This window comes from Gopherus evgoodei, chromosome 1 (genome assembly GCF_007399415.2).
Source record: "Gopherus evgoodei ecotype Sinaloan lineage chromosome 1, rGopEvg1_v1.p, whole genome shotgun sequence".
Classification (NCBI taxonomy): domain Eukaryota; kingdom Metazoa; phylum Chordata; order Testudines; family Testudinidae; genus Gopherus; species Gopherus evgoodei.
The window spans coordinates 23786060-23812863 of record NC_044322.1 but is presented as its reverse complement, the minus strand read 5'-3'; the positions used below and the strand labels follow the sequence as shown (position 1 = coordinate 23812863).

Here is a 26804-nt window from a genome sequence, read left to right as displayed (position 1 = left end):
CTAGACACTACAGTGCAGATAAGAGATGGTCACATAAACACAACCCAATACCAGAAACCTACTGTTCGCTATACTTACCTACATGCCTCCAGCTTCCTTCCAGGACACATCACACGATCCACTGTCTATAGCCAAGCCCTAAGATACAACTGAATTTGTTCCAATCCCTCAGACAGAGACAAACACCTACAAGATATTTATCAAGCATTCTTAAAGCTACAATACCCACCTGGGGAAGTGAGGAAACAGATTGACAGAGCGAGATGGGTATCTGGAAATCACCTACTACAGGACAGGCCCAACAAGGAAAATAACAGAACACCACTGGCCATCACGTACAGTCCCAGCTAAAACCTCTCCAGCGCATTATCAACGATTTACAACCCATCCTGGAAAATGATCCCTCACTCTCACAGACCTTGGGAGGCAGGCCAGTCCTCACTTACAGAAAACCCACCAACCTAAAGCAAATACCAGCAACTACACACCACACCACAGAAACACCAACCCAGGAACCAATCCCTGTAGCAAACCTCATTGCCTACTCTGTCCCCATATCTACTCTAGTGACACCATCAGAGGACCCAACCACATCAGCCAGACCATCAAGGGCTCATTCACCTGCATGTCTACTAATGTGATATATGCTACCATATGCCAGCAATGCCTCCCTGCCACATACATTGGCCAAACCGGATAGTCCCTACGTAAAAGAATAAAGACGCAAACTGGACATCAGGAATGGTAACATACAAAAGCCAGTAGGTGAACACTTCAACCTTCCTGGATTTTATAAACAGATTTAAAAGTAACTATTCTTGAGGAAAAAAAACTTCAGAAACAGACTTCAAAGAGAAACAGCAGAACTAAAATTCATTTGCAGATTTAACACCATTAATTTGGGCTTGAATAGGGACTGGGAGTGGCTGGCTCATTACAAAAGCAGCTTTGCCTTTCCTGGAATTTACACCTCCTCATCTATTATTGGGAGTGGACTACATCCACCCTGATCGAATTGGCCCTGTCAACACTGGTTCTTCACTTGTGAGGTAACTCCCTTCTCTTCATGTGTCATTATATAATGCCTGCATCTGTGACTTTCACTCCATGCATCTGAAGAAGTGAGGTTTTTTTACCCACGAAAGCTTATGCCCAAATAAATCTGTTAGTTTTTAAGGTGCCACCAGACTCCTTGTTGTTTCTGTGGATACAGACTAACATGTCTGCCCCCGATACTCCTCCTTTGCGGTCCCACTTTTTAGGTCTTCCACATGTTTTGTAGGCCAGGTAAAGGTAGTTGGGTAAACTGCCTTTTTTACCAGATTGCACTCTTTGTCCTATGGCTAGGATTGGTTCTAGCTCAAGGCCAGTTTCTGTGATTTATGGCAAACTATGTATTAATTCTTTGCAGCCTTATAAACTGGCTGTGAGTGGCCACTATAATTAAAAGTGGGTGTGGGTTTTTAACTGTTACTGGATCTGAAAGGTTTATGCAAGTCAGTATGTTGGACATGGAGTTTGCACATTGCGCTAATTAACCTTTTCTTTGCCACATCTCTACATGGTGCCAGTGTTGTGCCTTTTAGCAGCACAGCTATTTAAAGGAGAGGACCTACAAAAAATACATCACAGTAACAAAATAAAAAATATGCTGCTATGTAGATTGGCTGTTGTAGATTTATAGTGTAGGAAGAATGTCTGATTTTAATAATTAAGTTTGCAAACTGTATAAAATTAAGCATCTTGAAATGTATTCCATTCATAAAAATAAAGCACAGAGCTTTGCCTCTTCTTGTTTAGCGGATGTTTTATTTTTTCTAGATTTGAGAAAAAAAATGTTGGTATTTATTGTAGTACATAGAGAACGCCACTAGATGGAGGTAGGATTGCAAAGATTGATGATCTGATGCTGGTCTGGTAGAAAATTGTGAGTTTTGCTAGTCACATCAATTGAAGCAGCCTCAAGGAGACCCAGACTGAATTTTGAAAAAGATGAAATTAAAGCTTGTTTTATGGGTACAGTACCTAGTTGTATGGTGCAGAGTTTGTAATCAGTAAGGAGTCATATCTAAGGAATGGTAATTTTGAAAACCTGGGCTTGTCTATGTTTATCGTTTTTAGTTGTGTTTTCACGTTAACCTGTGCTAACACATTTGTAACTTCTAGTGTAAACCCTAACCTAGACTTTGAGTTAAACTTGATTAGCAGTATATGTCTGTGTCCTGGAACAAATGCTCGTTCAGCATCTAGCATTTACAATCATATTAATAAAAGTGTTAAAACACCATTAAATAAAAATATAGACAAGACCTATGTTACTATCATGTTTGCATCTCTGTTACTCTGTGTGATACTGGTGTAGTTTGGACTCAAGGGTTTCATTCACTTTCTGCAGACATGCTACAAATAGAATTTCCAAACAATGTGATGATTAAAAACCAAGATTGTACTTTGAAATTTTACTTTTCAATTGCAATTCTGTACATTATAATAGAAGTGCTGAGTAATACTACTTTTGTAATACTTTTCATCTCAAACTACTTTACAAAGGAAGGCAAGTCTCCAAAGTACAGAGAGGTGAAGCATCTGTACCAGGGATCGGCAACCTTTGGCACGCAGCCCGCCAGGGTAAGTACCGGGCTGGGCCGGTTTGTTTACCTGCTGCGTCCGCAGGTTCGGCCAATCGCAGCTCCCACTGGCCGTGGTTTGCCGCTCCAGGCCAATGGGGGTGGTGGGAAGCGGTGGCCAGCACATCTCTTAGCCTGCGCCGCTTCCCGCTGCCCCCATTCCACCTGACGAAGAGAGGGAAGAGCATCTTTGCAAGCAGGCTGGCTAACCTAGTGAGGAGGGCTTTAAACTAGAGGACTCCTGCCTCATACTGAGAAAGCAGGACCATCAGCGAGTTATCTTAAGTGCCTATACAGAAATGCAAGAAGCCTGGGAAACAAGCAGGGAGAACTGGAAGTCCTAGCACAGTCAAGGAACTGTGATGTGATTAGAATAACAGAGACTTGGTGGGATAACTCACATGACTGGAGTACGGTCATGGATGGATATAAATGTTCAGGAAGGACAGGCAGGGCAGAAAAGGTGGGGGAGTTGCACTGTATGTAAGAGAGCAGTATGACTGCTCAGAGCTCCGGTATGAAACTGCAGAAAAACCTGAGAGTCTCTGGATTAAGTTTAGAAGTATGAGCAACAAGGGTGATGTCATGGTGGGAGTCTGCTATAGACCACCAGACCAGGGGGATGAGGTGGACGAGGCTTTCTTCTGGCAACTAACAGAAGTTACTAGATGACAGGCCCTGGTTCTCATGGGAGACTTCAATCACCCTGATATCTGCTGGGAGAGCAATACAGCGGTGCAAAGACAATCCAGGAAGTTTTTGGAAAGTGTAGGGGACAATTTCCTGGTGCAAGTGCTGGAGGAACCAACTTGGGGCAGAGCTCTTCTTGACCTGCTGCTCACAAACAGGGAAGAATTAGTAGGAAAAGCAAAAGTGGAAGGGAACCTGGGAGGCAGTGACCATGAGATGGTCGAGTTCAGGGTCCTGACACAAGGAAGTAGGGAGAGCAGAAGAATATGGACCCCGGACTTCAGAAAAGCAGACTTTGACTCTCGTAGGGAACTGATGGGCAGGATCCCCTGGGAGAATAACATGAGGGAGAAAGGAGTCCAGGAGAGCTGGCTGTATTTTAAAGAATCCTTATTGAGGTTGCAAGAACAAACCATCATGATGTGTAGAAAGAATAGTAAATATAGCAGGCGACCAACTTGGCTTAACAGGGAAATCCTTGCTGATCTTAAACACAAAAAAGCAGCTTACAAGAAGTGGGAGATTGGACAAATGACCAGGGAGGAGTATAAAAATATTGCCCAGGCATACGAGAGTGAAATCAGGAAGGCCAAATCACACCTGGAGTTGCAGCTAGCAAGAGATGTTAAGAGTAACAAGAAGGGTTTCTTCAGGTATGTTAGTGACAAGAAGGTGGTCAAGGAAAGTGTGGGCCCCTTACTGAATGAGGGAGGCAACCTAGTGACAGAGGATGTGGAAAAAGCTAAGGTACTCAATGCTTTTTTTGCCTCTGTTTCACGAACAAGGTCAGCTCCCAGACTGCTGCACTGGGCAGCACGACATGGGGAGGAGGTGACCGGCTCTCTGTGGAGAAAGAAGTGGTTCAGGACTATTTAAAAAAGCTGGATGGACACAAATCCATGGGGCCAATGGCTCTGCAATCACATCTGCCAACTCCTTTAGCACCCCAGATGCTAAAGGAGTTGGCAGATGTGATTGCAGAGCCATTGGCTATTATCTTTGAAAACTCATGGCAATCGGGGGTGGTCCTGAATGACTGGAAAAAGGCTAATGTAGTGCCCATCTTTAAAAAAGGGAAGCAGGAGGATCCGGGGAACTACAGGCTAGTCAGCCTCACCTCAGTCCCTGGAAAAATCATGGAGCAGGTCCTCAAGAAATCAATTCTGAAGCACTTAGAGAAGAGGAAAGCGATCAGGAACAGTCAGCATGGATTCACCAAGGGCAAGTCATGCCTGACTAACCTAATTGCCTTCTCATAGACTCATAGACTCTAGGACTGGAAGGGACCTCGAGAGGTCATCGAGTCCAGTCCCCTGCCCTCATGGCAGGACCAAATACTGTCTAGACCATCCCTGATAGACATTTATCTAACCTACTCTTAAATGTCTCCAGCGATGGAGATTCCACAACTTCCCTAGGCAATCTATTCCAGTGTTTAACTACCCTGACAGTTAGGAACTTTTTCCTAGTGTCCAACCTAAATCTCCCTTGCTGCAGTTTAAGTCCATTGCTTCTTGTTCTACCATTGGAGGCCAAGGTGAACAAGTTTTCTCCCTCCTCCTGATGACACCCTTTTAGATACCTGAAAACTGCTATCAGGTTTCTATGATGAGATAACTCGCTCTGTGGATGAGGGGAAAGCAGCGGACATGTTATTCCTTGACTTTAGCAAAGCTTTTGATACGGTCTCCCACAGTATTCTTGCCGGCAAGTTTAAGAAGTATGGGCTGGATGAATGGACTATAAGGTGGATAGAAAGCTGGCTAGATCATCGGGCTCAACAGGTAGTGATGAATGGCTCCATGTCTAGTTGGCAGCCATTATCAAGCGGAGTGCCCCAAGGGTTGGTCCTGGGGCCGGTTTTGTTCAATATCTCCATTAAGGATCTGGAGGATTGCACTCTCAGCAAGTTTGCAGATGACACTAAACTGGGAGGAGTGGTAGGTATGCTGGAGGGTAGGGATAGGATAGAGAGGGACTTAGACAAATTAGAGGATTGGGCCAAAAGAAATGTGATGAGGTTCAACAAGGACAAGTGAAGAGTCCTGCACTTAGGACAGAAGAATCCCATGCACTGCTACAGACAGGGACCGAATGGCTAGGCAGCAATTCTGCAGAAAAGGACCTAGGGGTTACAGTGGATGAGAAGCTGGATATGAGTCAACAGTGTGCCCTTGTTGCCAAGAAGGCTACTAGCATTTTGGGCTGTATAAGTAGTGGCATTGCCAGCAGATTGAGGGACCTGATAATTCCCTTCTATTTGACATTGATGAGGCCTCATCTGGAGTACTGTGTCCAATTTTGGGCCCCACACTACAAGAAGGATGTGGAAAAATTGGAAAGAGCCCAGCGGAGGGCAACAACAATGATTAGGGGGCTGGAGCACATGACTTATGAGGAGAGGCAGAGGGAACTGTGATTGTTTAGTCTGCAGGAGAGAAGAATGAGCGGGGATTTGATAACTGCTTTCAACTATCTGAAAGGGGGTTCCAAAGAGGATGGATCTAAACTGTTCTCAGTGGTAGCAGATGACAGAACAAGGAGTAATGGTCTCAAGTTGCAGTGAGAGAAGTTTAGGTTGGATATTAGGAAAAACTTTTTCACTAGGAGGATGGTGAAGCACTGGAATGGGTTACCTAGGAAGGTGGTGGAATCTCCTTCCTTAGAGGTTTTTAAGGTCAGGCTTGACAAAGCCCTGGCTGGGATGATTTAGTTGGAGATTGGTCCTGCTTTGAGCAGGGGGTTGGACTAGATGACTTCCTGAGGTCCCTTCCAACCCTGATATTCTATGATTCCTTGAAAAGTCATAAATTTACACAGATAGCAATGATTTTTGCTTCAAACATAATGTACTTTTTTAACACCTGCTACTGATAAATCGAAGTGGTACACACCCTTCTTTCCACACTCCAGGAAAAATAACTCAGGTTTGAAAAAGTACCCTATTGTAGCTAGTTAATAATCCAGATATGTTCATTTTTCAAAGTAAATAACAACATTGACTAGTTCTATAGGTGCATCTATCCCAGTGAAAGCACTGGGCACAGGAAGTGCAAGTCTACTTCAGTCATAAAACTTTTGCTTGCTTTCAGAAGGGCTGAATCTATTGTTGAAAGAGAGCAGGCTTAAGACAGGGAGCTGTTCAACCAGCAGACTAAAATTTCCTGCTGAGCAAAACAAGGATGAGTACTCTATATAGTGCCAAGACTACAGCACGCACTAATTCCATCCGGTAGCAAAAGTCACATAGTCAACAAGGCAGTGATCTTAGCTATGTACTGTAGATGTGCAATTGGTCTAGGTTGGAAGTAACCAAAGTGCAGCACATGAAACAAATGTGGTGCAAGAGTCCTGTGACAAGCATTCCACCACTAAGAGAAAAAGAGAACATTGCACACAGGGCCTGAACATCTACGCTACAATTAAACAGTGTTACCAGATTTGCCCATTACTTTGGGTATGCTAATTTGGGGTAAGCTCATCTGGGGGGAGCGGGGGCAAAGGGTTCTGTAATTCTACCGTGTACTGCTTGTGTCACTTGTGTTTTCATACAGAGCTCTACTTCTCCCTTCTGCAAGTTCTCTCCCGATGGAGCTATCCTGCAGGACTTAGGTTCCCCAGGGCTGGGTTCCTCCAGCCCCAGAATCAGATGAACACACACAATTAACAAAATGCATCTGAGTGGACCAGGTTAATCAGCACTCCCAAATTGACCCCTTATAGGTCCCTGGACTAAGCAAGCTGGGTCGAGCAGAACTTCCAAGCTTTCACTCTTATATGCCCTTGGACTCAGCAGGCTGTGTCGAACAGCACTTCCACTCTGCCACCCTCATATGCCATGGGCACCACACCTGAATAGAGTATGCCTGAGCAGGCTGGGTCGAGTAGCACTTTCAAGCTGCCATCCTCCTATGCCACAGGTTCAGCATGTCTCTATCCCCACTTTCACATTACAGTTGTTCTGGTAGTAACCTTTTGATGAGAAAAGACCACAGGATTTTTGGGCGCTACAAGGATCCTTAGCTTAGGTAAGAGGAGCGTTGCTGTAGAGCAAATGGGGAAGCCAAAAACACAAAGAGAGAGAGGGAGGGGAGGGAAACAACCAGCTTAACCATAAACGTTATTTATTGCCAGGTAATAACCATACAAGGAGACATAAACAAACAAAACAGTTCAAATTTAAGCTAGATGTAATATTGTATTACAAAAGTCAGGTTTAGAAAACTGTATCTGATCACACAAGTTAGGGTTAGAAAGCTATATGTAGAGTAGAAAAGAGAGAGAGAGAGTTGAGTTCTCAGCACTCCATGAAGCTTGAACTGGTCGGGATTCCCAGGTGTGATGGTAGCTGAGGGTATGGAGTGCTGGATACAGGCAGAGCCCCCAGCACCATCAGTCAGGAGAAGATGAAGTCCCAGTGAAACAGATGCAGAGTTTCGATCCAGGCATCAGAACACTTACTTGAGTGTGGGTAGGGTGTTTTTGTTGGGAAACAACAGTGGTTCAAGGGAGAACACTAGATTTATGGGTAAACTGAAGGCTCAAGGGAGTATACCAAAGTTATTTTGTTCAGGCTAGACAATAGGAACTGATCATTCCTGGCTATTGGAGGTATTCCTTCAAGGGAGCTAACAATGCAATTAGGCAGCTTCAGTATTTTGGATACCAATAAAGAATTTATTACTAGAATTGGTCAGATAACTACTGAGCTGGGTGTGTGCAGGTGTGGATTCATTAACCTCTGGAGTAGAGATCCCCCATGATGCAGTGCTTCCCTGCTTTTCTGGTCCCAGAGTTCTGTGTGGTTCTTGCCTTGGAATCTCTTTCTCCACCGTGTGTGCTAATGGAGTTGCCTCCCTGTCCCATCTTCGATGCAAATGAGGGTAGGGGAGTTGCCTTAATCCTGTCACCCTTGTCAGGAGGGGTTTAGGAGTGTCTCCCAGTGCCTTTTCCTTGCTTATTGTGAGGGTATGGCTACACTTGAAACTTCGAAGCACTGCCGGGGCAGCGCTTTGAGGTGCAAGTGTGGTCGCCGTGCCAGCGCTGGGAAAGAGCTCTCCCAGCGCTGCACGTACTCCACATCCTCTACAGGTGTAGCTTGCAGCGCTGGGAGCCGCACTCCCAGTGCTGCGGCACTGTTTACACTGAGGCTTTACAGGGCTGTATCTTGCAGCGCTCAGGGGTGTATTTTTTTCACACCCCTGAGCGCGAAAGTTGCAGCGCTGTAAAGCGCCAGTGTAGCCATGGCCTAAGTCTTCTGAGTGGTTTTGGCTCGAGCAGAGGCGGCGGGGATGGATGGGTGGGTGGGGGGAATGGGTCCTTTGTGAGTCAGACAGCCTGGATACTGTGCCCTGGTTCCCCAAAAGCACAGAGCTGACAGGTAAAAACAGTCCCTTAGCCCATGCACCATGGCCCTGAGTCTGCTGGCATGGGCCAGCTGCAGGTTTTTAATTGCAGTATAGATATAACTTCAGTGACTAAATTTTCAGAATAAAACTTCCTTATGTGCCTAGGCTTCTGCCTCTGGGCATTTGCAGTACTGCTTCAGTGTCAACATCCAGATGCTTCTGCCTAAATGCCAGAGCAATTCATGAAGCAGGACGTGCCTGGGGGGAACCTGATCCAGTAGGTGTGCTCAGCTCCAGTATAGATAGAAGAGGTGGTATTTTTCCCAATTTGTAACATTTAGCCTAGTGGTTAGACCACTCTTTCAGCTGAGAGACCCAGGTTCAGTTCCTCTCCTCTGCCTGACTGGGGGAAGAAGATTTGAATAGTCTCAGGAGAGTGCTTTAACCACTGAGATACAGAATGTTGTGAGGTGGGGCTCCCTTAACCTTTCTTGTTGAAGCTCTTCTGGTGTGTATAAATATTTAAAGAATCATTAGCCCAGAGAGAGAAAGATTCTGTAGCCTGGTGGTTAGAAGACCCAAGGTCCTGTCCCCCTTCTCCCATGACCCTCCTGCATCCCAGATGCATGCTCTAATCACTGAACTAGCCTCCTGCACTGGCCATTTTGTGTAGAGTGAGACAGAAACCTTACTCATTCTCACAATAAATGAGTTAGGCACCTAAGCCACCTGATTGCAGGAGACAGGTTCCTAGATGTGGGCCTTGTGTCCCTGCAGCCCAAAGTTATGTGCCTATTTCTGTGAGGAGGTGGGGCTTAGGACACACCCCTCTCCTCAGTGTCTCCCCTTAGCTAGCTTACCTGGCTCACGAGCCAGTACACTGAGTTTTTGTGGATCACATGCTAGGGAGTCTGTCCTGTCCCATTCATTATTTAGGCACCTAACTTAGTCTTTGTGGATCACAGTGTTGTTCCTGTGATTTTTCTAGGCACCTAAAAGGCAAAGCTGAGCATTGCAATTCCCTTTGTAGATCTGAGCCTGAGCCGCTTGAAGAGGAAGGTGTTGGCAGGAGAAACTGCTGGAGTCAAGGGCTACCCAGTGTTGCCAATGCTTGTGATTTCATTAAGACATACACCAAACATGATGAGACTCATAAAGCTCTAGCTCCTGGGCATACATGAGAATCTACTTTAAACTAAAAGCTGAAAGTAAGTTTCTAGCTCTCATAGTTGCAGAGAAAAGCTTGCCAATGTCACACAAGTGCACCCCACAAGGTTCAAAAAACAGTGAGAACTCAAGATGCATGATTTTTAATCCAATCCCATGTTTTTTGTGCCTGCCTCATGATATTTGAGTGCTCCAGGTTGACAATACTGGCCACTCATCAGTTAAAAAGGGGATCAAACAGAGAACTGAACTTGAGGAACTGTTCAAAAGTTAGAGAGAATTTCTGAGAAAACACACAAAATGAAATGTATAAGCCTAGAATGGTGTCCTGACTCCTGTGTTAGAATGAACCGTATAAGACTTCAGCATGGATCAGACACACTACTAAAGTCCCTTCCGCCCTAGAAAATGTTCCAATCAAGTCAGACACAACAGTATTTTGTTTATCTTGACATGCTTAACTTGTAGACAAGTGTGTATTCAGATGCATCTAAACATTATTTCTTAACTAATTTTGAAGGAAAGTGTAAACAGGACCCTTAATGATAGTCATCTCCATACAAAAGTACCAATAAAACTAAACTGGAACTGCTTTTAACACTATAGGAATACTGCTCTTGGTCTATGACCAGACAATTTCATTATTAGGCCTTCAACAAAGATCCACAACACAAACAATATTTAGTGTTAAGTATTTTATTTTAAAATAAGGAGACTATATATTTTGAATGTCCCCGTATAAGTTAGTTACATTCAGTTGGCATTTTTGTGCACTTGAAGTTAAAACAAGTGTCTCAAAAGTTTAAAACAAACAGTAACTACCAATGTGTGCATACCAGCTAGCTTACTTAACAGTTAATGTTCCAGCTTCCTCCTTGACTTGATATTAGTGTTTCTGACTTTAACTACAGTAGATCCTTGCTAATTTGCACTGATTAAGTGGAGACCCACTGCAAATTACTAAATTTACCAAAACTTTATCCTGCAGAACACTTCAAATCCCATTCTGTATAAGTCAGGAACATAGCCAGGTGGAGGGAAGAGAGGGAGCGGGGAAAAAAAGGCACCACCCGCTGCTGTGCTCTTACTGGCGGGGCAGCACTCCGGGTCTTCGGTGGCAAGACCGTCACTCGCTCCGCAGGTCTTCAGTGGCATTTCGGTGATGAAGCTTCAGTGCCGCTGAAGACACCTGAAGTGAGTGAAGGTCCTGCTGCCAAAGTGCCACCGAAAACCTGGAGCGCCGCTCCGTCAGTAAAAGTGCCACAGTGGGTGGTGCCTTTTTTTTCGCTCCCGGGTGAGTAAAATTAAAAAGGCGCCACTTGTGCTCAGTGGAGGAGCGGCCACTCAGCTATGCTACTAATATAAGTGATAATATGTCTAAGTCTGAGTAAGTATATGGTCATTTATTTTGCAAAAATAATGAAATCTTAATCATGAGACCTCCCTCTACAATATCACCCATTAAATCTTTTCTGAAAAGTGGGGAGAAACCACTTGTTTTGGGTGAAAGTATAAAGAATGCTGTGTTACAAAGAGGAAGCAAGTGAAATTCACATTCTGAAGTTTAAATAATGAGAATTTCTAAGAATCTGGCACAGAATTTGTGCAATTTTCTACAATTTCAAAAAGGTAGTGATATATGTCAGTTCTTCTAGCAATATCAAATGCAGTTTCATCCAAGTTATTTTTTAGGTTTGGTTTCACGTAACGATTCATCAGCAGAAGTTCTAGTGTTTCTTTACTCCCTCGGTTTCCTGCAGCAAGATGCAATGGTGTCAGTAATCCATTTGTTTGAGCGTTGATATCTGCACCATGCTGAAGTAAAAACGAAGCCACCTTTGTATTGTTCCACTTACATGCACTATGTAGAGGTGTCCAGCCGTCCACTGTCAGTGCATGGACATCTGCACCTTGGGCAATTAATTCACGCACAACATCTAAATGTCCACCGTAGGCAGCTCGATGGAGGGGTGTGTATTGATCTTCGTCTTGGATGTTAACAGGAGCTAGCTTTTGAGAAAGGAGCCTGCGCACTGTGCTAAGCTATGTAAGAAAGACAGATAGCTTAAAATAACCCTCACTCAGTGAGATGCACTGCTTTTATTTCTACAATCTAGAGACAGCCTGGTACGCAGTCAAATCAAGTTTATAATATTGGTCTCAGGAAGAAGCTTGTACACATCAAACAATTGTAAAATGATACCCGTTATTTTACTGCTGCTATTTCTTTTGGAGAACAGACATGAACACACTGGTACATGAACATGTGTGTGTGCAAACTCTGTACTTTTAGACAGTAGTTTATGTAACAAGTATAATTAAATAAGGTCAATTTATAGTCCGCTGATTTTAGTGCATATAGGATAAAGTACTATTTAATAGGAATGTTTTTGTCAAGAGTAACTATCTTCCCCTTCAGTCAAAACACAATTCAATTCATCTCCTGTATATACACAGCATAGTTTTGAAGAAAAAAAAAAAGAGGAAAATAAAAAGACCATGTTTGAGGTAAGAATTTTTGGGTTTGTTTTATCTTATGGATAAACAGGAATTATCCCACTGGATTAGACCAGTAGTCTACTTAGTACAACATCCTGTTTCTGGCCCCAGTTCAGGCAAGCATGTGCTTAAAGGTACTTGCTTCAGTCCCACTGACTTAAAGCAACTCCATTTCCAATTATGGAATAACTTGCCCAAGGTTATTCCTAACTCCCTTCACATAGTGCTTAGTTTATGCCCTAAAGCATGAGATGTTTTACTGACCTGGACCAGGAGCCAGGCCGGAGGGAGCCACGGGTGAGCTGGGGCCGGGGGTGCTCAACCGGGGTGCCAGGCTGGAGGGAGCTGCTGAGCCAGCCGCACCTCCCCTCCCCCCAGCTTACCTTCCTGCCTGTTGCTTGTTTCAGGCTTCCCGCAAACATCTGATTCGCGGGAAGCTGCGGAAGGGAGGAGAAGGGGGGCAGAGCATTCAGGAAAGGAGGAGGAAGTGAGCTGGGGCCGGGATGGAGTGCAGGAGCTTTTATTAAATAAAGCCCCCATAGAACCGGTTATCCTGGAACAACTGGTTCTAAAAGGCCTTCTATATTTAACAACTGGTTCCTGCTATATATAGTGGATGAACTCCTTCTTACCTGATTTTTTTCAGCTGCCCAAAGCAGCAGTTTTTCTGGATTGTTCTCCATTTTCTTTTCTTGCAGTTGGTACCACTCCTCACTTTTTTCCTCCTCTTCATCTTCCTCATCAGACTCTCCTGACCAAAGACTCTGAGTTCCTATAGGAATTAGATGTCTGTGTGTTTCCAACAATTCAAGTTGGTTAAAGTTCTCAGAAAATTCCAGTAGCTCTTCTCTGTCATCTTTTCTATTGTCAATATTTTTCTCATCTGATTTTCTACTTTCATTCATTTTTAGTTACCATCTGTAAATGTCAAATGTACAGAGTTAAATATTTTTTCTTCATGTGCTGTCTTGCTTCTTTTCTGAGTCATTCAGCATTACCTCCTATCAAACACACATACATAAATCATCAACCAAAGCTAAAACAAGGGTTGTGCCAATAGGAGCAACACAATGAAACACTTTTCAAGAACCAATTTTAAGAATGCCAATTTTATGTAAATTTTACCAAACTGGCTATGTAAACAGGAACTGTGTTAGCTGCAGTTAACATATTTCCTATCAAACAGCCCCCCCCCAGAAATAGAGAGCTTGTACACAGTAATTATGACATCTGCAAAAGTATATGGAGCAGCATTGAATGTGCATTCTGCATAATGTGCTTGGAATACCCTGCAGAAGCAAAAGGGTTAACAGAGTTTAGACATTTTATAATGTATATTTTCAACATTAGTTTTTGTTACAACTCAAAAGTAAAACAGAAGCAATAATGACTTATCTACACATTTCATCCAAAAGCCTAGGATAGCTTTAGGGTGTAGATGAGGTGAAAAAGATGGAGAACATTGGGCATTTCCTCTGTAAAGCACCACAGCTAGGAGAGAAACCCAAGACCAGGGCAGAAAGGCAGCCCTGCACTCAGCAGGACAGGATTTTTCTCTATCAGTGATACTGTGGGAACTGCCTGAGCATGCAATCCTCAAAAGCATGCATTCAATTTAATCCATCAGCTCCCTTGCCCCCACCCAAGAATTAGTTCATCCATCTTTAAAATTCAAAGAGAAGGGATGGAAGCCAAGGTCAGCCTCCTGTCCACTGCTGCCAGGTTCCTCCTGCCCCTTTCCTCTACCTATTCCCTGAGTCACTTGTCCCTTCTGGCTCCTGCTGCCAGGATGCAGCTGGTGCCCAACAGACGGGCTAGTTAGCATTGTACTCAGCAGGGTAGCTCGTCTGATACCACTTCCCCAAAAAACGTACTCTCGTTCCACATCCCAGTTTGTTCTGATGATGCAAAACATGTCTCAGGTGACTGGTAACCTGAGCTGGACTCTAGCCAGGTCACTGTGGCATTCACAGAACCATGAGATTTGTAAGGACTGACAGTAGCCAAGAGCTCAGGTTCACGTGCCACCCCACAGCCAACACCTGCAGACCCCCCCCCGTCCCCACTCTCCGGGGGCAGAAGGTGCAATACTGATGCCAGGGAACGAGGGCCACTTACTAAACCAGCTGCGCCACTTCTGGCAGCACTGAGCGGTCCTGCTAAGGGACAGCACCGACCCACCCAGGCGCGCTGAGCTTCCGAGCTGTGACTGGCTCCCGCCCTGGGCTGCTACGGGGGCAAAAATACCTGCCCAGCCTGACGCATTTCAAGGGCGCGGCTGGCTGGCGACGGCGGCCCGGGCCTCAGTGACACTCCCTCTCCACATGAAAGCACACAGAGCCCAGCACGACACTTCCGGTCCGCAGCTCCTCCCGGAAGTGGCCGTGTCGCTGCCTGTGATTGGTTCCAGTGTGGCCAATTACGTCCCTGCCTTGCCCCGGTCTCGAGGAGGAATGGGTAAAGCGGGAGCTGGTGGGCAGTTATCGCGAGAGGACACTACTCAGTCTATCCCCGCCCCTTCAGCGCTATGGAAACTGAAAGCGCGGCGAGGCCCGGGCTGCTGACGCGGTAGGGCTGCCGGGTGAGGGCCGCGCGGCGAGGCGGGGCTGAGCCGGGCCTCAGGGGAGACGGGCCGGGCGGGCCCCAGCGCAGCCCGCAGCGCCCTGAGCCGCTCTGCGCAGCGGGTGGGTGGGTGGTTGATCTCTCCCCGGCTGCCTGGCATCGTTGCCATCCCCGTGCCATGCCCTGGTGCCCCGATGAGAAGCGGCGCGGCGTTTACATGGCATGGCTGGTGCCGCGTAGCTTGGATGCAGGCTCTGGCCTGCCGGGCAGGTGTGAGAGCCGCTAACGTACTTGGGTCACGTGGCGGGATTGAACGGGGAACCGCCAGCGCTCAAGGGCCTCTTTGCTGGGGCTGTAACAGCAGATCTCCGCGGGTCGGCACAGGGGGACTGTAACGCCCGGCAGTGGGCTACACACAAGCACCTGGATCCCTGCATCGCTGGTCCATTGGCCCTATCTCTGCCACTGGCGCTGTACAGCGCTGCAACTTTCTCCTCAGGGGTGTGAAAAAAACAGGGCTTGGCTACACTCTAAACTTCAAAGCGCTGCCCGGGGAGCGCTTTGAAGTGTGAATGTGGTCCTAGCCAGCGCTGGGAGAGAACGCTGCACGTACTCCACCTCCTCATGGGGATTAGCTTGCAGCGCTGGGAGCCGCACTCCCGGTGCTGTGGCAGTGTTTACACTGGCGCTTTACAGCGCTGTATCTTGCAGCGCTCAGGGGGGTGTTTTTTTCATACCCCTGAGCGCGAAAGTTGCAGTGCTGTAAAGCGCCAGTGTAGCCAAGGCCTGAGAGTTGCAAGATACAGCACTGTAAAGCGCCAGTGTAAACAGTGCCACAGCGCCGGGAGCGCGGCTCCCAGCGCTGCAAGCTAATCCCCATGAGGAGGTGGAGTACGTGCAGTGCTGGAAGAGCTCTCTCCCCGAGCTGGCACCGCGACCACATTCACGCGGCAGCGCTTTGAAGTTTCGAGTGTAGCCAAGCCCGCAAGACACAGCATCGCATGCGTCCCTGCTTGCTTTGGGCTGTGCTTCTGTCCACTCCAATGCGTGTTTGCTCACAGGCAGCCTGCCAGCATGGCCCCCTCGTGTGGGGAAGTTTGGGTGCCAGCTGATTAGAGAGTTCTGTCTCATTGCAGTTCAGGAGCCGCATCGTTACTTAAATGGCGAAGGATAGCTCTTCCAAAGCCCTGTTTCTGGGACAGCTTCTATACTATATACCTTTTGAAATGCCATTTCGGTGTGCAAGGGGCAGAAATAGAGATCCGTTTTGCCCCATATACTTGATTACATTGTGCAGCAGTGAAATGGATAAACAAAAATGTGTCATTTTCTTATGTACATCTGACTTTTTGTATTTTTAAAAAAGCAGTACAGCTATCAGTGCAAAACTTGGTGGGTGGCATGAACTCAGTTTATTACGTGCTTAATTGTAATCCATTTGTATTTGTGTCTTTTAGACACTATTCTGTGTATTCGAAGCTAGAACTGAACTTTCTGCCTTGTACTGACCCATCAAGCTCTGTTCAGAACTGCTCAGTGAGGAGTCCTAGCCACCTGGAGCCATTGTGAGCGCAGAGATGAGTCGCATCAACTCAGGGTAAGCTCCTGTGTTTTTCAGGCCCATAACCTCCCTATGCAAACATTGCACGTTTCTGTTCCATCTGAAAGGAAACAGTCAACTGGCAAGCTATTCAGTTTTTTAAAAAATGAATTAAATACAGTTTCAAGTACTTGATCTTCCCATTTCTCTCAGCCAATATTTGTGGTTTTATGAAGAATTTTTTTTTGGATCCATTTGCAGGATCTGGCCTATAACCTCTTCCATTTACCGTAACTTTAGGTGGTGTTTGCAACAGAAGTAGGTTAAACATTTTGAGACAGACTTGCTTTTTAAGTTGATGATGTTCTGTTAACTGAACAAAATGCAATGTTTTCTGTGCCAGACTGTTTGTGCATTTGGTGATTTTTGGAAAAGACTGTTGAAATAGCTGAATTCATAGTACAGTTTGCTATTTTTATTTTTTTAATTCAATTTAGGGATGGAGAAGATACCTTCAAAATCTTGGTTGCCACTGACATTCACCTTGGGTACTTGGAGAAGGATCCTGTGCGTGGAAATGATACGTTTGTAACTTTTGATGAAATTTTGAGACATGCTCAAGAAAAAGAAGTAAGCAGCCTTTTGGAAAATAAGGTTATGAGACTGGACTTTGGATGCTTTCCAGAAAGTATTAGGAAGGTTGTCCCCAATCCTGTATCTGGATCTTGTGGAGCCCTTTGAAGATTGTGGCCCTTGTTCTGAAGTGATTATAAGAAAGTTGCTCAATCTAAAGAGGGGTTTGAGCAAGAGTAGAAATGAAGCTGATGTTCAGTTCTTAGCTGCTAATATGGTACCTTAAACGTAATAATGGAAGTACTGGACAGATTTATTTTCAGGGACTCTGGTAGGAGTGAGCCATTTATTTTGGACATTGAGTACCTGATATTGGAATGAGCTCCAGGAAGACAGACCCACATTGGTTTCAGTGGAGGTTGTTAGCAGGGAAGCTCATTGCAGAATTAAATGGAATTTAGGCTCTGGTGCCTTTTAAAATGGGAGTTAGGCGTGCCTTCTATTCTTAGGAGTGTAATAATTCCCAGATAGATCCAAATGTATATTCGTAATCCTGACGGAACTGTTTTGTTGACTATCCAGTCATTTAACATGTATTCAGAAATTCAGATTGGTTGGGCATCCTTTTCAAAATAATACAAAGTGAATTAATAATGATTTCCTAGGGCTAGAGACAATAAATTTCCAGCTTCTCCCCTGTGAAATACTTAAACGTTTAAAAAAAAAAAAAAAACCTGGGGTGGAACACCTGTAAAATATTGTTGGCATTTTCCTTGTAATTGATTTTAAGAATTCTGTAGTACTGGTTTGCCAAGTGTTATATGCTTTTGTTGTTGTGGTTTTGTAAATTCAGATTCTTTTAATTTTTCTGAATATTGTTAGATAATTTAACTATAAGCATTTTAGGTTTTATGTGTTTTACAATCTATAAATATGATATTAACTTTGAAGACCTGGTAAGAAATTCCATACACTTCAACAAAAAATCAGTGTTTTACAAGAGCATATAGGGAATTGCTTTTAAGATAATACAGAATACCATTTGACTATAACAAAGCTCTTGATCTCTCTAGGTGGATTTTATTTTATTAGGTGGGGATCTTTTTCATGAAAATAAACCATCCAGAAAAACATTGCACAATTGCATTGAATTATTAAGAAAATACTGCATGGGTGATCATCCTGTCCAATTTGAAATTTTGAGTGACCAGTCCGTCAATTTTGGTTTTAGCAAGTAAGTATATTTTACTGTGATGAAATAACTACAGTATGTTGTGCAATTTGCTTCTTAGTAAGTACAGTAAGCTGCCACTGCAGTAAATTTAAGAGTCTAATCCTGTAAGCAGCTTATGGGCAGACCTCTGCAAGTCAGTGGATTTCTGTGAATTTTCAGTAGTCCGCTGTGTGGAGCAGGTTGCAGGATCAATTCCTTGATCTATTTTCTGAGAAAATATTCTTATGAACTTTGTCACCATCTTTTTGGATGACTTTTCTAGGTATATTGCATATTATATACATTCTGATATACATAAGCCCAGTATTGGAAATATAGAATCATGTCAGTTTGCTCATTTGAATAGTCATTGAATACAATAGCACTGGTTGTATGAACTAAAATTATTTGTAGTATTGGGTCCCCATAATCCTATCTAGGCTTTTGAGCTTTTAGAACTGAAGATTTTAACATACATTAAACTGCTCAAACTTTTGAAAACAAAATTCAGCTTTGGACAGAGACAAGGCATGAATGTTGAAAAGGAGATTTTTTTTTTTTCAATGGAGACTATATGAAACAAATTTCCAGCCTTAAATATAACAAAGTGTGTACCAGGTGAACACAGTGATGCAGTACAATGCAAACTCCCATCTGTATCCAAAGTCTTGTTTATCCAAAATTATGTAATGACTTTCCTCCCCCACACTCCTGCCTGCTGTCTGTCTTTCTTAGCTATGTCTATGGTCTCCATCTGAAGAATTTGAGCACCTCGCAGTTATTAATGTATTTATCCTCACAACACTCTTGTGAGATAAAGCAGCGCTATTATCCCCATTTCACAGGTAGGAAACTGGCACAGAGTCTAAATCCTCAAAGGCATTTAGGCTCTGCGATTTCAATGAAAGTTAAGGACCTGAATACCTTTTGAGGATCTGGGCCTAAGTGACTTGTCAACATCACCCAGGAAGTCTGTGGTGGAGCAGGAACCTGAACTCAGGTCTCCTAAGTCCTAAACTGGTACCTTTAACCGCTGCCCTTCCTCTCTTAGTCCCATTTAATTTAGATAAAGTGAGACCTCATTTAATAATCACCTGCTTCAGAGTGTTGCTTAATGTTTCTTTATTAATGTTCATATAAAATGCTTTAATATACAGTTGAAGTTTCTGTATAAGTTGTTTTGATAAGAAAAATTGTATCATGTATGTTGTGTATGCAAAGAGCTTATAGGCAAATGTAAACTTTTTTCCTATTCAGATTTCCATGGGTGAACTACCAGGATGGGAATCTCAACATTTCTATTCCAGTTTTTAGTATTCATGGCAATCATGATGATCCCACAGGGGTAATTATTATAATGATGACAAGAATTATACCATTGCATAAATACTAGTATTTTTTTTCCTTTGGGAACAGGTTACTAATAGCAGTCACCCCATTTCACTTTTAAATTTCCTTTTTAATTAACTGGGTGCATTTTCCTTTGTTTTGCTCATGTTAGGCTCTACATTCAATTATTAGGAGGGGTGGGAAGAGAGGATATAGGACCATATGATCTGCCTGTCTAATATCTTATTTTAGGGATTTCTAGAGCTAGAGATGGGATAAAGACTTATTGCCCCCCAAAATACAAGAGAAATTAAAAGGATTTTCAAAAATTAGGTGTAGAAAAGTTCAACATTTTTTTTTATGTAAGAAAATGTCTTTAATATCTTGAGGTTTAATGTCAGTCTTTTTCCATGCATTTAGATTATTTGTTAGCTGTATGTTTTAAATTAATTTACAGCTTTAGTTACTACTTCTGGTCTGTATGAAGGAAGCCATCATAATGTTGGTCAAATATTTTTAATTGTTGCTTAAAATTAAAAAAGAGTCAAGTTATTAAAGTTTTAAAAAGTGCATAAGGCTCATGTTTTCAAACTACTGTTCATAAAGGTTTTCATTATGCATTTGGCATGGTGGATCTGTAATATATAGGATTATTACTATTATTCACAACCTACAAAAAATGAGCTATTTAATAACAGCAAAAATGTAACTTGGTAGTTCATACTGAGCAATCAATTTAGCCAAGCCAGGTCTCATTCAGACTTCCTTTTTACAATACTTAGTAAAGTATTACTATTTGTCTTCCAGTGTTGAACAAACTTAGAAGTTGAATTTAAGTACAAATCCATTATCTTTCTGTTCCTTAATATTTTCAATAGGCAGATGCATTGTGTGCACTGGATATTTTAAGCAGTGCAGGATTGCTGAATCATTTTGGACGCTCATCATCTGTAGAGAAGATAGACATTAGTCCCATTTTACTCCACAAGGGAAGCACAAAAATTGCTCTATATGGATTAGGTAAGCTTCCGTTCTGTTCAGCTAGATATTTCAGAAGCATGTCTAGACCCTTCTTTATATCACAGAGTTCTATTTCCTTCCTTACTGAGGTTTATATCAGGGGTTGGCAACCTTTCAGAAGTGCTGTGCCGAGTCTTCATTTATTCACTCTAATTTAAGGTTTTGCATGCTAGTCATACATTTTAACGTTTTTAAAAGGTATCTTTCTATAAGTCTATAACATATAACTAAACTATTGTTGTATGTAAATTAAATAAGGTTTTAAAAATGTTTAAGAAGCTTCATTTAAAATTAAATTAAAATGAAAATTAAAGTGCCCCCCCCACCCCCGACCGGTGGCCAGGACCCGGGCAGTGTGAGTGCCACTGAAAATCAGCTCATGTGCCGCAGGTTGCCTACCCCTGGTTTATATTCTAACTTCATATAGAAGTAGTGAGCCAGGTAAAGAATCTTAGAATCAATATTTCTGGGGAAAGGTGCTAGACATTGCTCAAAAGCATGTGTGCACATGCTGTATCTCTGATCCTGAGATGAACTTGCAAAAGTAGTATGTGACCTCCTGTCCATGAGATTCTATTTTTTTTTTTTTTTAATTCTCTCTTAATAGGTTTTGTCATTGACTTGTAGTTTGTTCACAGTAGGGCATGTTTACTCACTGAGTGGAGCAGGCATAATCACTTTCTTACCCTACATTCTTTTCACAGGCTGCTTGTAAAGAGGCAAATTTGATTTTTAGTTTGTCGTGTTTTATAAAACCCTTAATGGTGCATATTCCGTCTATATTTTTATGACTTCCTGTGAGTCCTGTTGAGGTTTGTATCTGTGCTCTTGATAGCAGCTTTTAGGGATTCCACTATTGTGTCAGGAGTCAGCAAGTTTAATATGGTGGTATGTAGGATATACTTGTTTGTTAAGTGGAATCTCTTGTTGAATGAAACCCATTCCTCTCCATTTTTACCCCAACAACTCAACATTGTTTGGGATTTTTTAATAGTGCTTGTTGCGCTTGTCTGAAATAGGCGTCTGTGCCAAAAAAACACTTTCTTGTCCTGTCCAGCTGCATAAATAGCATCTGTCTCCGTCAGTTCCTCACCTCTTTTGAGAAACACCTGAAAGTTTTTCTCTTTCAGAGGTGTTTTATGATAGATTTCAGCCTCAGTATGTAGGACCCTTTTTCCTTCCTCTCATGTAGTGCTCTCTCTTTATTTCTTGGGTTTTTGTTTAGATGGTAGTTTTCTTCATGTTTTAAAGATAATTGTTTTGCACTGTGATACCATTGTGTAGTATCCATAATGTGTTGGTATAAGACTCTCTTTTTAAAAAAAATTTGCACATCTTGCCACTTGTACTTCTTGTTTACTATTATAAGAGTGGATTATTTTTTTTCCAAGTTATGATAGTGGAAAATGGAAATTTGATTATAAGTGTTGCTGGCAAAGTAAGATCCTAATTATAAGCAGAATTCACTGCAGATCAGGGTCTTCATATAGAGAGGTATTTAATAAGTGTGGTGCTGCTTGAAATCTAGTGAAGCTAATGCTTCATATCACACGTATAAAGGTGTTAACAAATATTTTTAACTTTTAAGTAGATGTGTTTGCCAACAGTGTTATTGATTAGCAATAACCTTTTTCTTATGTGCAAGTTAAAAGAAAAAAACAACAGCAACTTTTCTTCCTTGGTGGAAAAAATACTTCAGTTCCTCGTAGAAATTATGATTATTACTTTTAAGGATTTTATTGAAGTGCCTTACTTGGTTTTTGTGGAGGAGATTTAGATGCAAAAATTTTAATTATTTTGTACCTCCCCCCGCACCCCGGGGGGGGAAGAAATCTGCGCCACTATGTGATGAAGAACTTAATTTTTTTTGCGCGGAATTTCCTTTCCCCCACAGAAATAGGCTGCAGTGCTGGTGGCTGTCACTGGGGGCCACTGGACCCAGCGGAGCCCAGCTTGGACATAGAAGACATGGTCTGAGGGAGGGGGAGGGAGCTAGAGGGTTCCCAGCAGCTGCAGTTCCCAACATGCACTGAGGGAAGAAGACAGCGGCACACAGTAAACTTCACGCAAGCCAGCATCAGGCTGTTTCTCCCTTTGGATCCCTGGGTTTCTGAGGAGTAGGGGGTGGGTGTCAGGGCGAGGGGGCCCCACAGCTGGGCTCTGATAGGGAAGGGTTTGGGGGTTTGGGCTGGGGGAAACCCACACCTGGGCTCTGGGGAGGGTGGGTTGTGGGTGTCTAGCCCCCAGCTGGCCTCTGCAGGGGGTGACGAGGGGCCAGAGAAACAGGAACTGGGTTGTCATAGGGGTTTCTTTCAATTCTGTTACTCTTGGGAGAATTTTTTTGTGTGTCTGTATTGTTACAGACATACTTGCTGACAAGTATTTTGAAATAAATTACCAAAATAACTGAAACTGGCATGATTACATAGTGTTATTTTGACAAATACAATTTGCAGAATTTTAAAATAGTGCAGAATTTTTAATTTTTTGCTGCAGAATTCCCCCAGGAGTAAATTCCAAGCAGCCCTCAAGTACTGTATGTTGCTTATTGTGTCCATGATGTAAGGTAGGGGTAGGCAACCTATGGCATCCATGCCAAACGCGGCACACGAGCTGATTTTCAGTGGCACTCACACTGCCTGGGTCCTGGCTACCCATCCGGGCGGCTCTGCATTTTAATTTAATTTTAGATGAAGTTTCTTAAACATTTTAAAAACCTTACTTACTTTACATACAACAATAGTTTAGTTCTATATTATAGACTTATAGAAAGAGACCTAAAAACGTTAAAATGTATGACTGGCATGCGAAACCTTAAATTAGAGTGAATAAATGAAGACTCGGCACACCACTTCTGAAAGGTTGCCGATCCCTGATGTGAGTGAGGCATAATCTTTAAAATAAACACATCAAATGAAAAACATAAAAGCTTTACTAAAATAAATATTTTAGGGCTTGATTCTGCTAGGTGTTGAGTGCCTCTAGCACCTATTCAGGTCAGCTGGAACTGAGATTAATCACTCCTGGCTACATTTGGCATTGAGAGCACTGCACCTTTCAGGATCAGACCCATGAAGAAAATAGGTTGGTTTAATAGATGGCCATTGTTTGCAAACAGCAATTTTTTGAGTCTACTTCACTGGTTCCCTGTATGTAGTCTAGTCAATTTTTGTTTAGCCTTTTCATATACAACCAAAAAGGAGAGAGAAGTGCATATATATAAATAAAATAGGGCTGTCACACAATGAAACAGATTAGTCGTGTGTTGAAACAATAATAGAATACCATTTATTTAAATATTTTTGGATGTTTTCTACATTTTCAAATATATTGATTTAAATTACAACACAGTACACAAAGTGTACAGTGCTCACTTTATATTTATTTTTGATTACAAATATTTGCACACTGTAAAATACAGAAGAAATGGTATTTTTCAATTCACCTGATACAAGTACGGTAGTGCAATCTCTTTATAATGAAAGTTGAACTTACAAATGTAGAATTATGTACAAAAAATAGCTGCATTCAAAAACAAAACAATGTAAAACTTTAGAACCTACAAGTCCACTCAGTCTTACTTCAGCCAATCACTCAGACAAACAAGTTTGGTTACAGTTTGCAGGAGATAATGCTGCCCATGTCTTGTTTACAATGTCACCTGAAAGTGAGAACAGGTGTTCGCATGGTACTGTTGTAGCTGGCATCGCAAGATATATATGTGCCAGATGCGCTAAAGATTCATATGTCCCTTCATGCTTCAGCCACCATTCCAGAGGACATGCGTCCATGTTGATGACAGGTTCTGTTCGGTAACAGTCCAAAGCCAGAGTGGACCAGTGCATGTTCATTTTCATCATCTGAGTCAGCTACCACCAGCAGAAGGTTGATTTTTTTTTTTTTTTTCCCTATTTTGGTGGTTCGAGTTCTGTAGTTTCCGCATCAGAGTGTTGCTCTTTTTAGACATGTGGAGAATGCCTTCACACCTTGTCCCTCTCAGATTTTGGAAGGCACTTGAGATTCTTAAATCTTGGGTCGAGTGCTGTATCTATCCTTAGAAATCTCACATTGGTATCTTCTTTGCGTTTTGTCAAAGCTGCTGTGAAATGTTCGTTTTAAGAATACTGTGCTGGGTCATCATCCAAAACTGCTATAACATGAAATATGTGGCAGAATGTGGTTAAAACAGAGCAGGGGACATACAGTTCTCCTCCAAGGAATTCAGTCACAAATTTAATTAGCACATTATTTTTTTAACAAGTATCATCAGTATGGAAGCATGTCCTCTGAAATGGTGGCTGAAGCATGAAGAGGCATACAAATGTTTAGCATATCTGGCACATAAATACCTTGCAATGCCATCTACAAAAGTGCCATGCAAATTCCTGTTCTCACTTTCTGGTGACATTGTAAATAAGAGGGCAGCATTATTTCCTGTAAATGTAAACAAACTTGTTTGTCTTAGAAATTGTCTGAACAATAAGTAGGACTGAGTGGACTTGTAGGCTCAGAAGTTTTACATTGTTTTGTTTTTGAGTGCAGTTATGTAACCAAAAAAATCTACATTTGTAAATTGCACTTTCACGACAAAAAGATTGCACTACAGTACTCGTATGAGGTGAATTGAAAAATACTATTTCTGTTGTTTTTACAATGCAAATATTTGTAATAAAAAATAACATACACTTGATTTCAGTTACAATACAGAATACAATATACATGAAAATATAGAAAAACATTTAAAATATTTAATAAATTTCAATTCGTATTCTATTATTTAACAGTATGATTAATCGTGATCAATTTTTTTAATCAAGTTACCAGTAATCGCAAGAGTTAATTGTGATTGATCAAAACCCCTAATATATATATATATATATATATATATATATATATATATATATATATATATATATATATATATATATAAAATATTAAAAAATCATAAAGCCTGATGATTGGCATGGGGAGTCAAGGGCAGGTGTAATAGCTGCTGGAATTAATTTCAACCTTTTTTTTTTATTTTAAGGACTAGATTTCAGGTTGACGAGGTTTCCATTTTAGAGACAGAGTATGTTAAATAATAAAATTACCTTGATCAAATCCGTGTTAGTGCCTCAAGGTTCTTTAACAATCAAAAGATAAGGTATAGTCTTGCCACACAACTTCACTTTCCATGCTTTTGCTGATAAAATATAATTTATTGTACAGTAACATTGATTAACATTTTGCCATGGACATTCCAGGATCTATACCAGATGAGAGGCTATATCGAATGTTTGTCAATAAGCAGGTAACCATGCTGAGACCAAAGGAAGATGAAGATAATTGGTTTAATTTGTTTGTAATTCATCAGAACAGGTAACAGTATTGACTGATTATGATTTTTTTTTTCTAAGTAGATGTATGGTTTTGTGCAACAAAAATATTTAAACACTGTGTAGGAAAATTAGGTTCATGACCTGACACCTGCTACCTTGGGGCTTGTCTACACTGGCAGTTTACAGCGCTGCAACTTTCTCGGTCAGGGGTGTGAAAAAACACCCCACTGAACGCTGCAAGTTTCAGCGCTGTAAAGCACCAGTGTAGACAGTACACCAGTGCTGGGAGCCACACACCTCGTGGAGGTGATTTTTTTAGAATGCTGGGAGAGCCCTCTTCCAGCGCTCTGCCATGACCACACAAGCCATGTTAAAACATGCCACTGTAGACTAGCCCTAAGACTGTTGGATATTAGGTGCATGAAGAAAGTGGAATATGTCAAATCTTTCTGTAACAACCCTGTCCAGCTGATCTGATTACAGAAAAGACATATGGAAAGAAGGGTGGAGTAAAAGAGTTCACACTTGGTGGAAAGGGTGACCTCTGAACAAGGAGGTTGAAAACAGCACAGCTTCCTCAACTGAGTTTCCAGGGAGGGTGCAGTTTGTCACAAAACAACTGTGAATTCTCTACTCTGAACTACTGTGTGTGTGAGGAGAAATATGAGTGTATAAATTTGCATGTTATAACTGGATTGATTATAGTACAGAACGGCACAAAAGATATACATAAGTTGGGTTTGCATGTCTGACGTTTTCATTTGCACTTTCCAACATTTTAAAAATCTACTGTGGCAAGAGTATTGTACATGGTTGTACTGTTGCACATATGTTATTTTCCCAGAAGTGTTAGCAGGCAAAGAGTGAAAATCACAATATTGTCATCTGTTTTGTTCTGCATCTGTTCAGGAAAGA

At 42.3% G+C, this 26804-nt stretch overlaps 2 protein-coding genes across 7 annotated transcripts in view; one reads left to right on the top strand and one right to left on the bottom strand.

Annotated features, from left to right (window-relative positions):
* Positions 1–10512: 10512 nt before the first annotated feature.
* Positions 10513–14699, bottom strand: ANKRD49 (ankyrin repeat domain 49). Of its 3 annotated transcripts, none has more exons than XM_030559755.1 (3): positions 14450–14699; positions 12964–13249; positions 10513–11875 (listed from the first exon to the last, which is right to left on the bottom strand). In XM_030559755.1, the coding sequence occupies exons 2-3, from the start codon at positions 13234–13236 to the stop codon at positions 11414–11416; spliced, it is 735 nt and encodes a 244-aa protein (XP_030415615.1). In that variant the 5' UTR covers positions 13237–13249; positions 14450–14699; the 3' UTR covers positions 10513–11413. The 3 variants fall into 3 exon arrangements, with proteins under 3 accessions (XP_030415615.1, XP_030415635.1, XP_030415625.1); XM_030559775.1 differs by having other exon boundaries at positions 14513–14699; XM_030559765.1 differs by having other exon boundaries at positions 14579–14699.
* Positions 14700–14796: 97 nt separating this feature from the next.
* MRE11 (MRE11 homolog, double strand break repair nuclease) overlaps positions 14797–26804 on the top strand; it is a 48865-nt gene continuing 36857 nt past the window's right edge. The window contains exons 1-7 of one of the 4 annotated variants that reach the window (XM_030559720.1): positions 14797–14899; positions 16351–16490; positions 16931–17063; positions 18080–18240; positions 19477–19564; positions 20427–20568; positions 25815–25929. In XM_030559720.1, the coding sequence (XP_030415580.1) occupies positions 16471–16490; positions 16931–17063; positions 18080–18240; positions 19477–19564; positions 20427–20568; positions 25815–25929 (659 nt within the window). In that variant the 5' untranslated portion in view covers positions 14797–14899; positions 16351–16470. Of the gene's footprint in view, positions 14913–14937; positions 15016–15040; positions 15164–16350; positions 16491–16930; positions 17064–18079; positions 18241–19476; positions 19565–20426; positions 20569–25814; positions 25930–26804 lie in introns of those variants that run through there. The other 3 variants (XM_030559712.1, XM_030559729.1, XM_030559740.1) reach the window with 3 other exon arrangements.